We start from the raw sequence: 22011 nt of genomic DNA, 5'->3' as shown, positions 1-22011 counted from the left end.
GAAAGACATTTTTTTTACTACATCAGTTATTTAAAGAAGCAAGTATTGATCAAATAGGGATTAAAGTACCAAAGAAAAGTCAATTATAGTACTTTCGAAAAGAATACTAAAGCTGGGATGGATTGATGATTAGTTTTTTTGGAGGGGGAGGGTGTGCCCAATGATCTCGAAAAAAGACAGGATCAAGCAACTGTGTATTTTTAGTAAACAAATTTTGAAGTAACACCGCCGCCGTTATTAAGGGACCAACACATCGAAAGATTTTTTAACAAAACTATGGAAAACATAGCAACACATGGCCAAATTATGCTTAAGATAACGCAGAAGATGAAAAACAACCTTTGTGGCGATAGTAAAGCGAGTCAGAAAGAATAATCGGCCGTATAAAACAAAACGCATACATGTTTCACTCCGAATCACTCGTAAATTTGCTCCTTATTTTTGAAAGTTGGTCCCTTAGTAAAGGCGGCGCTCCTTATTTTTTGTCGTCAACTTTTGTGCTAGATGCTTGATCCAGTCTTATTTCGTGATCAGTGGTGTGCTCTAGTTTGGATTATATTTCTGTGGCCATTTTGTGGATGTTGGTGTACCATGTCAGGCTTTTTTGTTGCTCAAACAGAAATGTACTCATAGGGATTTTTCACCTCTTCCGCACACCCCCCCTTTAGCCAAAGAGGAAAGCGTATTCCTCCGCAAATCTTCTGTAAATCTATCCCTGTCCTCAAGTATAAGAAATACTCGTAATGCAAGAACAATAATTACTTTTAAAGTGTTTTTGCTTCAATAATTATATGGCAAAATGAGTTTTACCATTAACTTACATAACTATTTCAAAGAACTTTCTTATTTATTTACCTACATTAGGACGCCAGCCACCAATAAAACGCAACAACTTTTTACAATGAAAGGTTTTGACGTTTAGAAACTCCAAAGATTCCTTATCCATGGTTATCAACATCGATCCATCGATCAACTCGTTTTCAAATGTTTCAACGTAATCTTTCAATCCTAAGTATGTCATTAATCGACTGACGTCTGTCACGCTTAAACTGGACAGATCTCGAGGATATCGTGATATCGCCTCGTATATTGCTTCTCTATCATTTTCGTTTGGGGAAGTTGGTAGGATGTCTGTGGATGATACAGCCTCGTACACGACTTCTTTGTCATCATCTTTTGGGGCATTTGGTGGGATGTTGGTGGATAACAGATTTACTGCGGAAGGGGAAGTTAGTAGGATGTTTGTGGATGTTACAGCCTCGTACACAACTTCTTTGTCATCTTCTTTTGGGACATTTGGTGTTCTTTTTGTTGATAAATTGGGCAATTTTAATGGCAGAGGTGGTAAAGGGATATTTTGGATATCAGCTTTATCGCTATTTCCTTTTCGTAAATCATCTGATTTTTCTGGTCTCGATAAATTTCCCTGATTGTTGCATGCTTCATCCGTTTGTGTTGTTTTTCGCTTGTTCTTCCATTTCTTTGGTTTTTTCGGCACTTTTGGTTGAGTATTAGACTTATAGTAATAAAAAATATCATCGATATAAATACATTACATACTATTATATGATCAGTCTTGCAAGATCATGTAATTTATTGTAGGATCATTTAAGAAAGCGTAAGATCAATCTTGCTACACGTAACACGAGAAAGATTATTTAGGATCTTGGGAAATCGTGATAGTTCATCTAAGATCATGTAAGACAATATCTGATCATATGGTATTAGCATGGTGTAGCTTTTGAAAATTGCATTTTAAAGAGTACAAGTATCATGCAGGATCTTGGGAAGACATGATAGATCACCAAAAGGTCATTTTAGATCCTATGTGATATTCCAAGTAAAACTATGTAGTTAAGGCCATATCACATCATCGATTGTCTTGTAAAATCATGTATATGTATAATATATTTCAAGATCTTATAGGATCGTCTTGGTGAAAACGATTTTATGTAGATTTTAAAGCAGATCGTGTACGCTACCTTGCGGAATTCTTCTTGTCCAATATAATCGTATGAATGTTTATCTTCAGTGAAATCTTTTTCTAAGACAGCGTAATCTCTATCATCTGATTGTGTTTCTTTTCCAAAATTTGATTTCTGTCCTTCCATGTTTATTGAAGATTGGTGGCTTGCCTATTGACAGTAAACACCAGACAAGCAAAAATATAAAATAAAGCATTCATGGAAAAATGACATCTTGTAAACTTAAGTTCAAGTTATGAAGAAAGACAATTAAAACTATAATATTTCTGTTTTACGTTTTTCAAAACCATCAGACAAGACAGAAAACTATGATCTCACTTGATGAGTAAAGCTAAAAAAGACTTTATATAGCTGGTTGCGTACGCTACCTTGCAGAGTTTTTCGTGTTCAATATAATCGTATGAATGCTTATCTTCGGTCGAATCATTCTCTAAGACAGCGTAATGTCTATCATCCGAGTTTGATTCTTCAGGATTTGCTTTTTGTACTTCTTTCATTTTCGTTGAAGATTCACCGATTGTCTATTGATGAAAATAAACACCAAATAAAATGAAGTTTTTCTCGACATCTGTTAAAAATTCATTATGATTGAATCTCAGATAAATAAACCCAGGTACTAATTAGACTTTTGATAATTTGCTATATCTGCCACGTTAAGATTTGGGTCACTCGTGCTTTATAAAAAGGAAGTATCGTCTCTTGTATTAAAAACAGTCAATGTCAAAATTAGCATTATAAAATTGGTACTATCATTTTCACTCATTAATCAGCTACAATATTTGTTGGTAACCGTCATCGTGTTGAGCAGTTAAAGATTGCCCAGATTATCTTACATCAACACTGAGTAAATGGAACGTTCCTTTTAGAGGTTGGCTGTCAATTATTAGCACTTACATCTAATAACTTATTTGGAGGAAACATTTTTTGTGGTGTTGATATGTATGACGGAGAGATGGTAATATGAAAGATTTCTGATGTTGCGCTGTAATGGTTTCGTGTTAAAATTACCTGGAGAGGTTCATAATTATTTTGGATTGTCGAGCAATAATTTGGATCTAAGGAAGTATAAATGTCCACATCCTGTAAGGTCGGTGACTTTTCTCTCTCTGTCGTGTAAACTCCTACTGTGTCTTGCTGTAAATCATCCGATTTTTTGGATTTTATTTTTCTTTTCCTTTGCGGAACATTTGGTGGAGGCTTAATAATGAAAATATGAATGGGTAATATGATTTAGATTATTCCACGGTACAGGGACAAACGCACATGCAGGAGGGCCACGCCATTAGGTACCCTCGTGTTTCGCATATCTTATTACAGCGAGTAAATTGCATTTTTTGACCAATAGGAATGTTGAAATGTCTAACAACAGCCAATAAACCAATGAGATATGCGGCAGCAAATTTCACATGTAGCGAAGTGTCCCTGCTCATTATTCTGTGATTATGGCATATGAAAACACAGTAAAATCTTTTATTTCTTGATTAATAATATTAGTGTGTGCAATTTCAATAGTTAACTTGTGATTTTCGCTTTCTGAAGATAAAAGGGGAATTCCTTTTTATGATTTCATTCAGAATGTTTTACTGTGTTACGATTATTATTCGCCTTCTCTCGAGTTAAATTGATCTTTCTGTATGATCTCAAACTTAAACATATTTGTAATTTTCAATAATATCATAAACATAAATACCATATCTCCTGACATTGATGAAGGTTGAAATTTTGGTGCTTTATCAGTCTTTGTTCTTTCATGCTGTTGCAATTGTTGACGGGCGCGTTCGGTGATTTTCAAAGACGCTTCTCTGATGCAATACTTTTCATCCCAGTCTTTTATCTGTTTCTTGACAGCATGCATATGTTGATAAACGTCCAGGTCTTCAAATGCTTTGAGATCAGTCTTCTTTAGCTGTTTGTCCAAAGTTTTAACGACCGTTGCGTATGTTGTACTGCCTTTCAGAAATCCTTCAGCAACTGTAACATTGATGTTGAGCTCAATTGGAACATTGAGACAAATCTACGGGAGAAAATACCTATGTATTAATAGAAGTTTTTAAAGAAAGGCTTACATTACCAAGTGTTTAAATACTAGTTAGGTTACTGGCTGTATGAGAAATCCATGTTTAAAGATTTTGATTTCATATAGCTATGAACTGCGTTTCTGTATTTTATAGTATATCATATAATTATTTGTATTAAGAACACAATTCTTTTAATGAATTTGTTGTACTCGAATTATTTATTCATCAAGCAACGGTGCTCTTAAAAAACTAGTTACAACACTATCTTCATCATTTTCTGAAATTTTAAGTTGCAAATTTAATATTTTGGTTAAAGCTCCTTAAAACTTCATGTTCCACACGAAGCTTTTGATGAAACCTCTGTTGAAACAAAGTTTATGTAAGAGAATGTTTCCTATTATTAATCATTTTTCGTTTATGAATATCACCAACCTTCTCTTCTAGGCTCGAACAAACTGTCGTCACAATTACATCGTTTTCTTGGATTTCTTCAACAACTGTCAGTTGACCCAAACTACATAAATTTCTTGTGGAATGGCTTGCATCAGGTAAGGAAAGAGTTACATTGTTGTTAACATTTTCTTTGAACCATATCGCAGCTGGGAAACCATACTTTGCTTTAATCTTCGATAAAGAGTAAAGGTTTGGGTCTTGTAGAGGGACAAATTTAGCTAAGTCATGTGATGGTATATGCGAATCACGATTGGTTGATAAATTTTTACATCGTAATCCTGCTGAATTCGGATCGATTTTCTTTATTTCAAGTGTATCGTTCTCTTGAAATGAATACTTCGGATCATCGCTCCAATTTGCACCAATTTCCAACACTCGTACATATTTTATGCTTTTGTAAAATTCAATTAACTGCTTTGTTGTCATGTTTACATCGTTGAAATTCTTTGACAACACTTGTGCTTTGACTTCACATTTTGACGGCAAAAGTATAAATTTTCCTTGTGATGTTTGACAAACAATTTTATGCGTTTCCCGAAGTTGATGTAGTGTCAAAATTTGATCTTTGCTAAATGTCGTTCTTTCGTCATCGCCACAGTACCCATCCTTTACTAAGACGACTTGAGGAAGATTGAAACTTTTTACGAATTTTTTCAGTAAATATTTTTGATTGCTCCAAATGATAGTTTGTGCTAGTTTGTACTCAGAGGATTCCGACATGCTTTGATATCTTGAAGGAAATGAGTGGGCGATATTGTAGAATCAATCAGTAAACTCGAGTTTCTTTTAATCGTTGTTCCTTCAACGTCTGTTTGCAAACGCGCTATTGAAATTTATTACTGTGGTATAAACCTGTAAGGAGAAATAACAGTGCTTTGAATTTTTTGAATTTTTAAGCGTAAAACATTATTAGCAAGTGCTTGCGTGAAAGACTCTTTTCTTTTCGAACTGCATGCGCGTGAAACTTGTAGTTGTAGATAGTTTTGGGTTTTAAAAAATTTAGCTTAAACTTTATTTTTTTAACAAAATAGTTTGTATGGAGTCAAACCTAAGGTCAAACGGCAGTGTATGTTTCTATGTAGCTGCGTACCCCCAATCATCGATCTTCCTACAGCTCTGCTTGAAATCATACCGTGTCTATAATATTCATATTCTCTGTTGACAACACAAAATTTGTCACTCGCGTAGCCAGAATTCATGGTTGTGGCTAAAATTGGTTCGATCTGCTTGTCATATTCATTAGATATATAGTAATTAACTATTGGAAGCATAATTTTACAGTAGTCCCAGTGACTCAACTATAGCAAATGCTATGTACTGTAGATCAACAGTTAGAAACGAGATGTTATTAGTTTGCCGGAAGAGCATTGGTCTGTTGTAAAAATTCCCATGCATTGCAAAATTAAACACTGATATAGTTGCTAAGGAAAATAAACTTTCCAATCATGGCGTGGGAAAGTGTAAGTTCTTCTTGTACAATACGCTCAAATTGTATACATACTATAAGCAGATGCTGCAAGATCCCTTATCAGTCAAAATAACGGCTTTCGATCTAGTTATAGGAGTTTCTATTGAGTACTGAATTGCTAACTCGATAAACCACAATAGAACGATGACTGAATATTGCAAATCTTATTATATGCGATTATCAAGCGCATCCAATTCCTAGAACAGTTTGACATGAAGCTTTATATACAAATATGACATGAACATGCAAATATTAATTAAACTGAATTGTTCCCGACTAACAATTGCAAAATGCTCTTACTTCTGTAGTAATATCCAATCGATAACATAAAATGGCTTACATAAAATGGCGAAACAACTGTTTCAGAGCCTTTTTCTCCTAAACATCCGTCTTGACTGATCTCGTCTGACTTTCATGTGCTGCGCTCCTACTCATGTTACTAACTGTCAATTAAAAGCGATATCCATATGTACCCGCTTTCAATGTCTGGCTATTACAATCAAGTATCAAATAGGAAATTAAAAACTGGTGTCAAACTAAAAGCATCAAATCTTTCGAATACAAGTGCAGTGTATAGTTGAAATCGTACGACTGTTATCAGCATAAAAGAGAATAATGTTGTTAATAAAATGCTTGTCTTATTAAACACTCGATTTCAAGATATTGATATGTTGTATCAGATTCCCATGTGGGCTTAGGGAGTAAATAGATATGTATTATCTTTTGCGTGTCGTAAAAGACTGAAAGATGTTGGTGTAAGGAGAGACGTTTGGTAGCAAAGCGTTAATTTTTATACTCTAATACGGGGAAGAAACATGCAGGCAGGATACAGGATGTAGGACTCGTGGGCTGACCTATTTTGCTTAGGACAATACGAATGCTGGATAAACAGACGGTCCATGCACAAAGGTATTATGTGTTACTTGGATATCCGCAAAAAAAAGAAATATTTAGATTTGCTACATGGATTGTTGGATTTATGACTGGTAGAGAAAGAAGGCTGGTGGAGGATAGGAAGAAAAGGATCATTAATGTAATATGTAAGAGACTAACTGATGAGGAGATAGGGCTGTTAAGGGAAGAAGTCAAGTAGGAGAACGATTCAAACTCAATGGATAATCTAATGAAAGAAATGAGCGAAGATTATACTATCTCAAAGTGGAAAGATTTTGTAATGAAAATGAGGAGTATTCACGACAGGTTGATGCTCATGAGAATGAAAAGACACAAAGGGAAGTGGTATCATCATACGACCTTCCGATAGGATTTAAAGATAAGGATAAAGAAGGTTTCATGATGAACATTGAAGGTCTGATTCAAGAAGTGTTGATTGATAAAATAGTTTTACTCGCATGTGACTTGAATGGACACGTGGTTTGGGAGAATAATTGTTATAACTAACTACAAAGCGATTATGGCTATGAATTAAGAAAATAAACATAAGAAAAATCATAGATATGGCTCAAAGATAGGAGAAGTTGGTGTGTAACTCAAGATATACGAAAGATAAGAACAGCTCATAGCATGCGAGGATTTAGAAAGATGCTGCTAAATTGATGATAATACAGTAAAGCAAAGGAAAGCAAAGATTGGAAAAATTGTAATGTCATACCAGTGAGTCATATTGTGATTCAACACATATCAGTGGTACTTGACATTGAAAGTGAAGAAGAAGAAGGTAGAACGCAAAGTTAGGAATAAAAGAATAGAATATCATGATAGGGAAACATAGGAATATGGGAACAAAACGTAGAGAAAATGATTATGTGGTCGGAGAAGAAAAGTGATATTGAAGATATGTGGTAGATGGTAAAGGTGATTTTAAGGAAAGCATGTAAAGAGACATTGGGAAAAACAAAATTTAAATACAGGGTAGAGAAGAAAAATGATGTTGAAGATATGTGGTAGATGGTAAAGGTGGTTTTAAGGAAAGCATGTAAAGAGACATTGGGAAAAACAAAATTTAAATACAGGGTAGAGAAGAAAAGTGATGTTGAAGATATGTGGTAGATGGTAAAGATGATCTTAAGGAAAGCATGTTTAGAGACATTGGGAAAAACAAAATTTGTATACATGGTAGATAAGAAAAAGGATGTTGAAGATATGTGGTAGATGGTAAAGGTGATCTTAAGGAAAGTATGTAAAGGGACATTGGGAAAAACAAAATTTGAATACAGGGTAGAGAAGAAAAGTGATGTTGAAGATATGTGGTAGATGCTTGAGGTGATCTTAAGAAAAGCATGTAAAGAGACATTGTGAAAAACAATGCAGGGTAGAGAGGAATGGTGATGTTCAAGACAATAGCGGATCCAGCGTACCTTAAAATAAATTATAGCTGCTCAATTTTAAATTCAAAGTACTTTCAGAAAAGCACAATTGGTGTTGAATTTATAAAGAATACAATTTTACAAATGGACTTGTCTCTGAGGGGCTTAGAAATGTAAATATAGTCTAAATTGTGCTGCAGTAATTTATTTTGACAAACCCTAGATCCGCTACTGCATCAAGATATGTGGTAGATGGTAAAGGTGATCTTGAGTAAAGCATGTAAAGAGGCATTGGGAAAAACAGAATTTGAAAGATATAAGCATAGAAATGCATGGTGATGGAAAGACGGAGTGAGATAAGTTCTTGAAGAGAAAAGACTAGTTTTCAAAAAATTGCATGAGAGAAGGCTAGACGTGGACAATGTGTAATCTTTATTTAACATTATTACTTAACACCGAGATCACAACTATTTGTGTTAATTTGAGCACTCCTGAAAATAATCTGATGAACCTGCTCATTTGATTGCTGGTTTAAAAAGGTATAAAAGAAAAAATATACATTCAAATTATGATAATCAACTTATCTCAGCAGTTTGAATAAATATTAATCAAATAGCGATTGACGCGCCAGAGGAAATTCAATCATTGTACATTTCAGAAATCTACTGTAATATATCACACAATTATAGCACTAAGTGATTGCTAAGACACTCTCATCAAGTGTATGATAAAACTAGTTTTACTATGAAACACACATAACTATTTTAAAGAGTTTTTGATGATTTACCAGGTTTAGGACGCCAACCACCAATAAATTCCAACAACTTCCTACTATGAAATTTATCTACGTTTAAAGCGTCCAGAGTCCCTTTATCCATTGTTTTCAACAATGATCCATCGATCATTTCTTTTTCAAATTTCTTAACATAATCTTTCATTTCTAAGTATTCCAGTAATTGACTGACGTCTGTCACACTTAAACTGGATAAATCTTGAGGATAGCGATACATTGCCTCGTATATTGATTCTCTGTCGTTTTCATTTTGTCGGATTTTAGGTGATGACATAACCTCGTACAAAATTTCTTCCTCATTTTCTTTCATGGCATTTGATGTGGATTTTGGGGATAAATTGGGCATTTTTGATGGTACTTGTGGTAAAGGGATTGTTTGGATAGCAGATTTACCGCCATTTCCTTTTTCTAAATCATACGGATTTCCTGGTCTCGACCAATTTTTTGGACTACTGCGTGGTCCATGTTTTTCTGGTGTTTGTTGCTTGCTCATCATTGTTTGTGATTTTTTTGGTACTTTTGGTGAAATCTTTGTCTAGACAATGAAAAATACAATGATAAGTAATGATATGAGTGTGTGTATTTAACGATTACATTGTTTATTAGGGATAAGTAATGATATGAGTGTGTGTATTTGAAGATTACATTGTTTATTATGGATAAGTAATGATATGAGTGTGTGCATTTGAAGATTACATTGTTTATTATGGATAAGTAATGATATGAGTGTGTGCATTTGAAGATTACATTTTTTATTATGGATAAGTAATGATATGAGTGGGTGTATTTAACGATTACAATGTTTATTATAGATAAGTAATGATATGAGTGTGTGTATTTAAAGATTACATTGTTTATTATGGATAAGTAATGATATGAGTGTGTGCATTTAACGATTACATTGTTTATTAGGGATAAGTAATGATATGAGTGTATGTATTTAACGATTACATTATTTATTAGGGATAAGTAATGATATGAGTGTATTTATTTAACGATTACATTATTTATTAGGGATAAGTAATGATATGAGTGTATGTATTTAACGATTACATTATTTATTAGGGATAAGTTATGATATGAGTGTATGTATTTGAAGATTACATTGTTCATGATAAATAGGTAATGATATGAGTGTATGTATTTAACGATTACATTTTTTATTATGGATAAGTAATGATATGAGTGTATGCATTTCAATATTACGTTGTTTATTATGATATGAGGTTGAAAAGGAGTTTTACGTATTTCCGAAAATTTGTTCTTGAGTTAACTTTTTCGGTGTTTTCGAAATTCAAGATGTATTTTTGTCGTTTTAAATAGAAAATAACTTTGATATTTTTATTTTGACAGAGACTTAAAAAATATTTATTGCGTACAAGAACATCCTTAAGCCTGTTCTCCACTAGCCACGTATCGTAACGTATCGTAGCAAAACGTAAAATGGCGCATGCGTGCTTGCGCCCATTGACCATCAAATTCATAAGCACGCATGGGCCATGTTACGTTTTGCTGCGATACGTTACGATACGTGGCTAGTGGAAAACAGGCTTAATTATAGTTACCAAAATGTTGTCGAAACTTATTGATAGTCGATGTTGAACTTTAGGCGTTTCGTCTATCTTTGATGATTGTTTCATTTTCTCGTGTATTTGCAATTGCTGACGGGCATGTTCGGCAACTTCCGAAGGTGCTTTTTTGACAGAAAACCTTTTGCCTCGTTCCTTTATCTGTTTCTTAACTTCATGCACGTGTTGATACACGTCCAGGTCATCGAATGCTTTGAGATCAGATTTTTTCAACTCTTTGTCTAAGGTTTGAACAACCTTCGCGTACGTTTGGCTACGTTTGAGAAATCCTTCAGCCACTGTAACTTTGATGTCGAGGTCAATTGGAACGTTCACACAAATCTATGGTAGAATATGTGTATGTAAAGAAGAGACTTTGTCATAGTGACAAATGTAAAAATTGTTTTAAATACAGCAATTACCATGGTAGATGGCCAAAATAATCTTCTAAAAAGCGCAGTTTTACAACAAACCTAATAGTTCTAAAAAGATGTCCTCAAAATTAAACTTTGATTTTTAAAACTGCTCTTTTTAGAACTATTAGGTTATTTCTGCCACCATGGCAGTTGCTATCTTTAAATCAATTCATCTATGTCAATGTAGTGATGAGAAGTTTCTAAAGTAATGCTTACACTACAAATTAAATGTTTGAATATTAGTCGGTTGCAGGTAACTTGTGAAAACCATGTTTAAATATTTTGATTTCATCCACGAGCTGCGACCCTGAATTCTCCAATTCTCAATACATTAACAATATGTTAACACCATAATAAGTTTTTTTGTAAATAATACAATTCTATTAATGAATATATTGCATCTTAAAGTTTTTGATCGATTTTTTCTTTAATCAGACGGTGCACGTAAAAACCTACTAACCGAACTGTTTTATTAAACTTTCGAATTTTTAGATTGAATCTTTTCACGTGTAAAGTTCACATAAATGCAAGTTTCCTGTAATTGAACATACTTCATTCACATCACTAACCTTTTCTTCTACGCTCGAACAAACTGTTGTCGCAATTACATCGTTTTCTTGGATTTCTTCAACAACTGTCAGTTGACCCAAGCTACACAAATTTGTCGTGGAGTGTTTCGAACCAGGGAATAAAAAGATTATACTGCTATCTTTCTTGTCTGGAAACCATATCTTGGCTGGAAAACCATACTTTGCTTTAATCTCTGCTAAAGTATAGAGGTCTGGTTCTGACAGAGGGACAAACTTAGCTAAGTGGCGTGACGGTATAAAGGAGTCGTAATTGGCTGATAAATTTCTGCACCTGATTCCTGCTGAATTCGACTCGATTATTTCAAGAGTATCGTTTGGTTGAAATAAATTTTTCGGATCATCGCTCAAGTTCGTACCAACATCTGATACTCGTAGATATTTTATCGTTTTATATGTTTCAATTAATTGCTTTGCTGTTGTGTTTACATTCTTGAAATTCATTGGCAGCACTTGTGCTTTGATTTCACTTTTTGACGGCAAAAGTATGACATTTCCTTTTGCTGTTTGACAAACGATTTTATTGGTTTCCCGAAGTTGATGTAGTGTCAAAATTTGATCTTTGCCAAATGTCGTTCTTTCATCTTCGCCACAGTAACCATCCTTCACTAAGACTACTTGAGGGAGATTGAAACTCTCCACGAATTCTTTCAGTAAATACTTCTGGTTACTCCAAATGATTTTAATTTTCGCCAATTTATAGTCTGATGATACAGACATGCTTATGATAACTTTCAACGGAAATCATGTAGCGATGGATGTGATCGAGTTTGGCTATTTTAAATGAAGTTCATTTAATGTGTATTATCTATAGACTATTGGAATTTACCTGTGTCTCATTATTGTTGCAAAATCCTTAAAGCGGAAACAAAGATCTAAATTGTTTGGATTTTTAAATACTCTTGTGAAAGGCCTTGCTTTATAAGAAAATTAGTGGTTCAGCGAACCATTGCAAATTTTGCAATACTTTCTTATGTATTTTGTTTAAAATGTTGTATAGTTTCGATTGCGTGGTAAATATATCACTTTAAAAAGCAAATAAAGTATTTTTTCTTTGTACAAAAGCCATTATGATACAAACAATGTCAGAAAAGCATTTTTTATGAAAGCACGCGTGAAAAGAACGTTCGAGAAGCACAAGCAGAAACCAAACATTAAAAGACGGATATTTTAACAGTAGATTGCGGAAATAACTTATGTTTTCGTCAGATTTGAAAGATAAACTAGTGTCATTTTCAATTTTTATTTATTTATTTATTTATTTATTTTAGTGTCTATTTACGAAATTGTAATTTAAAGATCTCCTAAAACTGTATTGCATCATCTTTTTAACTTTAATATATGCATGCTTTGTTCTAGAACTATTAAAGTTTTTGTGATAGGTAAATTAAGGAGCGTGTGATAGTCGTTTCCTGATGAAAATAGTCGTTATTTGCATTTATTTTAGCCAAAAATCATCAATGTTGCTTTCTATCATGTAGGATATCAGTTTACATAACAATAAAATAGTTTTGATAAAACACAAGTAGGTTTGTAGCGCCGCCATCTTATAAAACATGATTTTAACATTTGTTGATGAGGAAACGAAGGAACACATAAACTTCAATAGCGCCAGAAGTAAGCATGCAAACATTGATATTGAAAAGAAAATCCATTACAGTTTCAGGCGATTTTTCATTTAAAACAATAAACAAAATTGTGACTTAGCCCCTAAAATGTTATACACTTCGATGACTTTGTCAACATTATTAGTCAGAAGTTACGTTTTAGAATGTCGATAAATTCGATTAGGTCACTTTTGTAACCTGTCTGTGTGTTGTTGATTTTTTTAATGCGATGAAGAAGAGTTTTTATGAGTCCTGTATTGTATCTTTGTGAAGTGAAGCTAAAAAATTCAATAAAATCCGGTGTATGTTTTCTCATGGAAAATTGATGTTGTTAAGTTTTTAGTTATTTTAGCTATGGATCAGAGGTCATGTCTTAAATTGTCCAGCAAAGTGCGAAGATCATATCTTCATTTAATTTCAAACACCGCACTGCATAAAACATTCATTTGTCAACATTATTAGTCAGCGCGTTAATCACTACAATTAGCCTTATTTATATTGATTCCAAACATACATAAATAAAGTAAACATAAAAGGTTAACATGATTTAAAAACAACAATGTCTTGTAACGGTATATAACGACGAAGCTCACAGATTTCCAAGTAGATGAAATATATAGTATAAACCAGTTATATGATGTGAGAGTGCTTACAGATTTTCTGAAAGCCGCGTGACGTCTCAGTTCTTTGTCACGTGAGAGATATGATTTAAGGGAAGGAGGGAGGGTTGAGAAAGATAATATAAAGCGAAGAGAGAAAGAGAGCGACAGTATCAGTAGACAATATATTTTATACTTTAAGACGTTGTGTTTATTGACTTGATTGTATACATCTGTAGGCAATGATCTATATGTGATTGAATTACAAGAAAAAATTAAAGTTTATCTTTCTAAAAGTGCACTAAAGTATATAAAAGACTTATTAGACTGAGTGATTGCTAAAAACTCATTTATGCTCACATAATTTTATGGAAAAGTTACTTTTAACATCTATGCAACAACTGTACATTGAAAAACTTTCTTATTTACCAACATTAGGACGCCAGCCACCAATAAAACGCAACAACTTATTAATGTAAAAAGGTTTTACGTTAAGAAACTCCAGAGACTCTTTATCCATAGTTATCAACATTGATCCATCAATCATCTCATTTTTAAAGGTTTCGACGTGACCTTTCAATCCTAAATAATTCAGTAGTTGACTGACGTCAGCTATAGTTAAACTGGACAAATCTTGAGGATATCGGGACACTGCCTCGTATATTGCTTCTTTGTCGTTATCGTCGGCGGTATTTGTTGTTAACGCGTTCTTGTGTGCAATTGTTTTGTCATCTTCCTTCGGTGGATTTGGTGGGATAACTTTAGGAAACTTTTCTGGCAGAGGTGGCAGAGGTGGCAAAGGTATTTTTTGAATATCTGATCTGCTGCCATGTGTTTTTCGTCGAACATGTGGTTCTTGTAATATCGATGGCTTTCCTTGATTTTTTTGTGCTCCATCGGTTTCTGTTCGTTTTCGCCACATGTCCAAATTCTTTGGTTTTTTCGGTACTCTTGGTGGAGTATCAGTCTTAGCAATAAAAAAATGGCAAAGAAATAAATTATTACAAAACTACATTTCATGTTATAAATTATGAAAGAATATATAAGTTCATATTGGATCGTGTAAGAGCATGTAGAACCATTGACTATCATGCAAAATCATGTGTTGTGATGTCATCATAGAAAATTTTACAAGGTTTTCAAAAATAACTAAGACCCTGTCATGGCACAATTAACATTTGTAGTCGTAGAGGATGTGAACTAAGACCATGTCATGGCACAATTAACATTTATAGTCGTAGAGGATGTGTGATTTTTATAAGATCTCACGAATGCCTGCTCCAGTTAAGGAATAAAAGATGTTTAGTGTGTTTACACAGGCTTATGCAAACACAGCTCTAGACCAATGAGCGCACGCGTTTCATTATGTGTATTTATAATTGTCGATAAAGCCTGTCGCATGATGAGTAAAGGTGAAAAAAATTTTATCAATAAATAAAGCTGGTTGTGTTACCTTACGGAGTCTTTCAGGTTCAATATAATCGTACGAATGCTTATCTTCACTTGAATCTTTTTCTAGGACAGCATATTTTCTATCATATGAGTTCGTTTCTTTCCCAGGTTTTGTATTCTGCCCTTGTTTTATGTTTATTAAAGATTCAGTGCTTGGCTATTAATGAAAATATATATGTTAGAGAGAGATACGGGATATTACTGACATTGCACTGAAGTTTTCTCTTGTTTAGTTACCTGGAGAGGTTCGTAAGCGTCATTGACTGATGAATAGGTAGGATCTAAGGAAGTATAATTGTCCTCATCTTGTAAAATCGGTAAATTATCTGATTTTGTCGATTTTTTTGGTTTTAACTTCGGCGCAACATTTGGTGGAGTCTTAATAATTAAAAAGCAGAAGTTTTACTTTTAAGATTAGATTTACCTTTATGGATAAGAAATTATATGAGTATATGCATGTCAAGATTGCATTGATAATGATGTATAAGTAATAATAAGAGTGTGTGCATGTCCAGATTGCATTGTTAATTATGGATAGGTAATGATATGAGTGTGTGCATTTGAAGATTACATTGTTTATTATGGATAAGTAATGATATGAGTGTGTGCATTTAAAGATTACATTGTTTATTATGGATAAGTAATGATATGAGTGTGTGCATTTGAAGATTACATTGTTTATTAGGGAAAGTAATGATATGAGTGTATGCATGTCAAGATTACGTTGATCATTATGGATCAGTAGTGATATGAGTGGATTAGTGATGTTCGTTTTCTTAAGGATGAAAGAGGGATAATTTATCATGATTCTAATAGTTTTCTTCGGGGATAAGATTATTGACCTTCCCTAATGTTAAAATACCTCAATGCCCACCCGCAAACTTAAAACTTTAAAGACATTTGCGGTATTTAATGTCATTAACGTAATTACCATATTTCCTGACATTGATGAAGATCTGGATTGTGCTTTTGGTGCTTTATCACTCTTTGTTTTTTCATGTTTTTGCAACTGCTGCCGGGCATGTTCGGCGACTTTCGTAGACGCTCGCCCTATTATAACTGTTCTGTCTTGCATGTGTTTCTTGACAGCATGCACATGTTGATAAACGTCCAGGTCTTTAAATGCTTTGAGATCAGTCTTGTATAGCTCTTTGTCCAAAGTTTTCACAACTGTGGCATAGGTCTTGCTACCTTTGAGAAAGCCTTCAGCTACTGTAACTTTGATGTTGAGTTCAGTTGGAACGTTCAGGCAAACCTATGTTGGTAGGAAGTTGTTTAAAGTAAGATTGACTCCACAGAGCGTTTTATGATGAGTCGGTTATATTATATATAAAATCCATCTTCAAAGATGTAAAATTTATTTTTAATTTGTTATGGTATTCATGAATTGTTCACCCTTTGATTCGCTAATTTAAAGATTTGCTGCATAATATAAACAATGCAATTCTTTCAATGAACATATGTTATAACTTAAAGTTTCATAGAGTTGTTCTTTCATCAGGAAATGCACTCAGAAAAGCATACTGACAAAATTAACTGCACACTTCTAAAATTTGAAGATCCTGTGTAATATATTGTGTGAACGTTCATAAGACATGTTCTGTACAATTATTTGTCTTAAACTTAAGCTGGTCCGTTTAAATGTATAGCTATCTTATAATCGATACCAGCTAACGTATCACCAACCTTTTCTTCTAGACTTGAACATACTGTGGTAACAATTAAATCACTTTCTTGAATTTCTTCAACAACTGTCAGTCGTTCTAATTTACATAAATTTGTTCTGGAATGTCTTGAATCAGGCGAGGAAAAAGTTACGTCATTATTGCTTTCATCTGTGAACCATATCTTAGCTGGGAAGCCAAGTTTTGTTTTAATCTCGGTCAAAGTGTAGTACTTTGGGTCTGACAGAGGTACAAACTTAGCTAAGTCGTTTGATGGTATGAAGGTGTCATGATTGGCTGATAAATTTTTACATCTGAATCCGGCTGAATTCTGTTCGATTTTCTTTATTTCAAGTGTATCGTTTTCTTCTAATGAACTTTTTGGATCATCGCTCCAATTTGCACCAACTTCCACCACTCGTGCATATTTTATCTTTTTATATGTTTCAATTAAATGCTTCATTGTCATGCTTACATCGTTGAAATTCATCGGCAACACTTGCGCTTTAACTTCACATTTTGACGGCAAAAGTATAAATCTTTCTTTCGCTGTTTGACAAACGATTGTATTCGTTTCCCGAAGTTGATGTAGTGTCAAAATTTGATCTCTGCCAAATGTCGTTTTTTCGTCTTCGCCACAGTAGCCATCCTTCACTAAGACGACTTGAGGAAGAGTGAAACTTTGTACGAATTCCTTCAGCAAATATTTCCGGTTACTCCAAATGATAGTTTGTGCTAATTTGTACTCTGATGATTCCGACATGCTTAAATTTCTTGAAGGAAGTAGCTCAACTTGAGCTTCTGATAATCAAAGTTCTTTTGACGTGTATTGTATAAGGCTACAGGAGTTTATAACTGTATCAAAAATCTGCAAGCGGAAGTAAATAACACAAATTGTTTGGAATTTTAAGTGCTCCTATTAAAGTCTTTTTTCTGTCTAAACTTGTATAATGGCATTTCTTTTGAGATAGAACTTTTTTAAATGAAAAGAAAGTTTCTTAGTGCATTTGAAGAAGAGATTATTTGGCTCATTAAATGTTTGAGTGGACATGCAAATTTCTGTCACTTGTCTACTGCAGTATTTATTTACATATTTTTATTTCATTTTTTCTTTGACTCTGCGGGAATCCTTGCTACTTACAGCAATTCTCTCTGTAAATAGGATTAAAAGGAAAATTCTAGGCTTTCCTCAACTGGTGCTTTTTTGTCAAATTGTTTACTAAAACACAAATAACAACCTAAGCATGAGAAATATAGTATGGTATCATTTATACATTCCCCGACTTTAAGTGTAGCAATGTCTTCATAAACATCATAACCATACATGTGCATTACAGGTATTAATGCACATGTATGGATGTCATCTTTTCCGAATGCGTGTACTCTTCTGGCAACTTTTCAACGGACATATGTTCTTTATCTATAGCAAAATAAACAAAATCCAATTATATAAAGAACTTCTGTTACTGAAAGTATTTATAGCCATGGCAACAATTTGTAAAAGCATTTAGTCTAATCAATTTACACACCTGAATCGTTGGCTGAATCTCTTTTTATCATCCTCTGAATATCACCCTCATTTATACCACCAGATTTTTCTTATTTTCAACAAACATAGACATATAGTATCAGAATTTGATCTTACTTTGAAAGCATTTGCTTTATTTGTGCTAACCTGACAATACCGAGAGATTTAGTCTCTTCATCATTTGTGGTACCACATTGGTTAGCCAAAATGTTTGTACTTTGGGTATGATTTCTATAGAAAAAGAGGGATTCTACTTGTGGGGTTATAAAAAATTCCTTTTCTTGTTCACACAACAAAATGACACAGCTTCAATTCAATAACAAGCATCGAAGTTTGAATTTTCAATACTATCTTGAGTTGTTCCTCAATGAAAAAATTCCAATGTCCAAATCACTGCAAATTTCTGGCTGCATGAATGCTTGTCTAGGGTCTATGTTTTTATGTGTCCACGGGCACTTGTACTCAACAACGACTATTTTGCATGGGGATTGAAATTTCCCTTGAGTGGTGTTGTCAGGACTAGCTCCAAGGAATGGCAATGTTCTTGAAATCGTTAAGCCCGTTGAAATCAAGCTCAATTGGTTGTCTTTCTTAGATTCAACACTGTAGTAAAATTTTCTTGCACTGCCTTTATGTTTCAACCCTAGTGTAATGGATTAAGGCAATTATCTGCATTCGTTATTTTGTGATAAGTGGCTTCTTTGTTTCAAGAATTGTTTCAACAATCTTTAAAACAATTTTTTGCTCTTTTCAACAGACAATTTGTCTTGTGTAGACATCTTTCGCCTTTGAGGCTGTCACAAATCTGGTTTCGTGTACAAACCATGGTTTGCACTGCCATGGGTTGTTTTTTTTTTGTAAGCGACTTTCTTGCAAAAAGTTCTTTTATTTGCATTTTCAATTTCTTTCATGTGTCACATTACTTTTTGTTCCATTATTCATTTTTGAAAATGGTCTTCTGCACAAATATCTTTCTTCCTCATTGGGAGGTCTTCATCTCTTTGCAGTTGACGAGCTAGTATATTCAATATAACTGGTTTGGCACTTGAGGTTGCATCGAGTTTGCTAAAGATTTTTGTTGGTCAGAAGTAGGAGGAATGGAATCCATTGGATGACGCGGGTCATGATCAATATATTGAGAAAAAGTTTAGCTTCGAAATATCTTTCTGCATGCTCCTACATCATGTTGCTGACTTTTAAGAGCTGCTGACCTTTTTCTGCTTCACACAACAACCAGTTTCCTTAAATCACAAGGATTTGTTTCAGGTTTAAGTTTTCTAGTCTATTGACATGAACCACTAGTTAAACTATTTTCATCTTTTGTGTTTAAAAGGTCTTCAAGTGAATACATTGGAGCTGCAATATGCTTGCAGTCACCGTCTCTTCCACGCAACACAGACAATAGGCAACAGTTCCTTTATTTGCCCCCTTTCCTTCTGGAAGAAACCACAAGTCATAGAACTCTTTCCCATCTTTTGTTCTGTCCCTCATTTGTGGTTTGATTTTGCCGACAAACAAATGCACACAGGTTTCTTTATCATTGTAAGTCAACAACAACTCGACATAACCATCGTAAAATAGCCTTTAATCTTTGTATAAATTATTAGCAGCAAGACCTTTTTGCTTGTCGTTGTCAGATGAGTGGAAAATGAGATGGTGAAAAATGTCAAGTAAACCAAACGGTGGACACTTCTGAAAGTCGTTGAATGCTTTAACTGTGAAAGGATCGGGCAATTTTATGCCATCTATCAATAAGCGTCGGCTTATGTTTAGTTTTTCTTCTTGTTCGGTAATAATAGGTTGTACCGACTGTTTCTAATTTTCAACAGCACAAGCTATTGCTACATGACCTGCTTTTAGATAACTATTGACCGAAACTCTGCGATCTTGAAGATACTTTTTTAACTCGGGCATCTTCGATTCTTTAAGTTTATTTCAAGATCGGCGTTATCCATGTCTGACCAAATTTGCTACAAATGTTTAAGGCCGAACAATGCAAAAATCTCTCGGAGTTTAATAAAATACTGCTACATTAATCTAGCATGTATTAAAGAATCGTTTGTTTGTCCAACTTTTTCAATTAGTGTGGGAAAATACTCCCCGCAAAGTTTGACGCCAAAGTTACCAATTGTTTTCGTCACAGAGTCGTGCTTTAGGTAATTCATGGCCTTCCGGAAAATTAAAAAAAATGGTTAAAAAGTATTTGGTCAACTATTTATAAATTAGCATCCTTGTTACATTATAAAAATTATCAATTGTGCCACTTATGAAATAGAATTGTCATAATTTTCATTGTCAATCTTTCCAATCTATGATAGGGGATGTTTTTTGACATAAAACATCACATGAATGTCCTACATAGTTTTCATTTCGCTCAAGCTTATTACGTAATTTTGTCAAACTCCTTCATCTGCTATGTTGATTTGAGTATAAATTATAATTAGGAGGTTTGCGCATGCCTGTGCAGTTGCATTATGCAAAGGAAACATTTGAGAATAATAATAAGATAAAAATTGCAAATGATTATCTATGAGGTAAAGATATCTTAACCAGTTATGAATATTGATCCATTTGTGAACTCGCTTTCAAAAATATTAATATTTTATATTATTTTTTATCTTTAACGTTTCATTGAGCATGATGTTGACATGGATGTTGAAAGTCGAGTTGTCATTAATTTACTGTAGTAAATTTACATCTTTTTATTTGATTTTTTCTTTCGTTATGCTACAAATATCATTGCTCTACAACAAATTGTTTTTCTTTAACTGAGCTGTGATATTGTAGCATTATGCAACTCGTGACCGTCCGCCCAACTTTGAGAAAAAGATTTGGTCATTGATTTCTGACAATCCTTGTTTCGTGGCAGAGCATATATTTGCCACAATTTGCTGTCCATTTTTTTTTTACATTGTCCGACAAAGTTAAAGCAGAAACAGTATAATGTCTCGTATTTTCTTTTTTCCTAACTTAAATGCAAGACCTTGTTTCTTCTGTACTAATGAAATTGAATTGTTGTCTTCCGGAACTCTGAAGTATTCACCAATGTCCAATGTCCGTTGATCCACGATTAATCAGAGATTCTCCACCACTTAAAAGTGAGCCAGGGGATTTCTTGGAAATCTCATTTTGTATATGATTCCCTTTTCTTGCTTCAAGCGGATTTCCCACTCGTTGTGGAGGTAAAGTAGGCATATCAACCACATCCAGCTCCTCTTTATCGTCACGTTTTGATAATAATATCGATTTATCGATGATGTATTCCTTGATTGACATCAAAACGATCATTTAGTTTATTTACAATGTTTGTGTAATGCTTTGCACCATTATCGAAGCCATCAGCAACAACAATATCGATGTCTATGTCCTTTGGTATTGCAAGACAAAATTTTAACAGCACGTCACTGTTTACTGTAGTGGCAATAACGGTGAGATAAGGACTTCGTTTCAATGAGGTATATGTAAAAGAAGACAAATAAATCCTGGCATGAGCAGATCAACAAAGTTATTCATGGTGGTCCTGAAGAAAATAGGACCTGCATATATAATTATGTATGCATTAAAATAAAATATAAAATTTAGCTGTATTTGTTCCTCCAGGTTAAT

General features: G+C 33.8%; 3 protein-coding genes across 4 annotated transcripts; all 3 read right to left on the bottom strand.

Moving 5' to 3' along the window:
• Window positions 1-775: 775 nt before the first annotated feature.
• On the bottom strand, window positions 776-6355 carry LOC124451613. 2 transcript variants are annotated; one of them, XM_047002227.1, is made up of 7 exons: window positions 6225-6355; window positions 4436-5308; window positions 3676-3999; window positions 2994-3182; window positions 2354-2506; window positions 1983-2135; window positions 776-1516 (listed from the first exon to the last, which is right to left on the bottom strand). In XM_047002227.1, exons 2-7 carry the CDS (start codon window positions 5174-5176, stop codon window positions 848-850), a joined length of 2229 nt encoding a protein of 742 aa, XP_046858183.1. In that variant the 5' UTR covers window positions 5177-5308; window positions 6225-6355; the 3' UTR covers window positions 776-847. The 2 variants fall into 2 exon arrangements, with proteins under 2 accessions (XP_046858183.1, XP_046858184.1); XM_047002228.1 differs by having other exon boundaries at window positions 6265-6355.
• Window positions 6356-8606: 2251 nt separating this feature from the next.
• On the bottom strand, window positions 8607-12382 carry LOC124450840. The gene is made up of 3 exons (XM_047001502.1): window positions 11538-12382; window positions 10550-10894; window positions 8607-9519 (listed from the first exon to the last, which is right to left on the bottom strand). Exons 1-3 carry the CDS (start codon window positions 12273-12275, stop codon window positions 8956-8958), a joined length of 1647 nt encoding a protein of 548 aa, XP_046857458.1. The 5' UTR covers window positions 12276-12382; the 3' UTR covers window positions 8607-8955.
• Window positions 12383-13949: 1567 nt separating this feature from the next.
• Window positions 13950-17722, bottom strand: LOC124450839. Its single transcript, XM_047001501.1, has 5 exons — window positions 16900-17722; window positions 16145-16468; window positions 15451-15591; window positions 15215-15370; window positions 13950-14728 (listed from the first exon to the last, which is right to left on the bottom strand). The coding sequence occupies exons 1-5, from the start codon at window positions 17638-17640 to the stop codon at window positions 14183-14185; spliced, it is 1908 nt and encodes a 635-aa protein (XP_046857457.1). The 5' UTR covers window positions 17641-17722; the 3' UTR covers window positions 13950-14182.
• Between the last annotated feature and the right edge of the window lie 4289 nt (window positions 17723-22011).

Source organism: Xenia sp. Carnegie-2017, unplaced genomic scaffold (genome assembly GCF_021976095.1).
Source record: "Xenia sp. Carnegie-2017 unplaced genomic scaffold, XeniaSp_v1 HiC_scaffold_24, whole genome shotgun sequence".
NCBI lineage: Eukaryota > Metazoa > Cnidaria > Anthozoa > Malacalcyonacea > Xeniidae > Xenia > Xenia sp. Carnegie-2017.
This window is presented reverse-complemented; position numbering and strand designations above follow the sequence as displayed.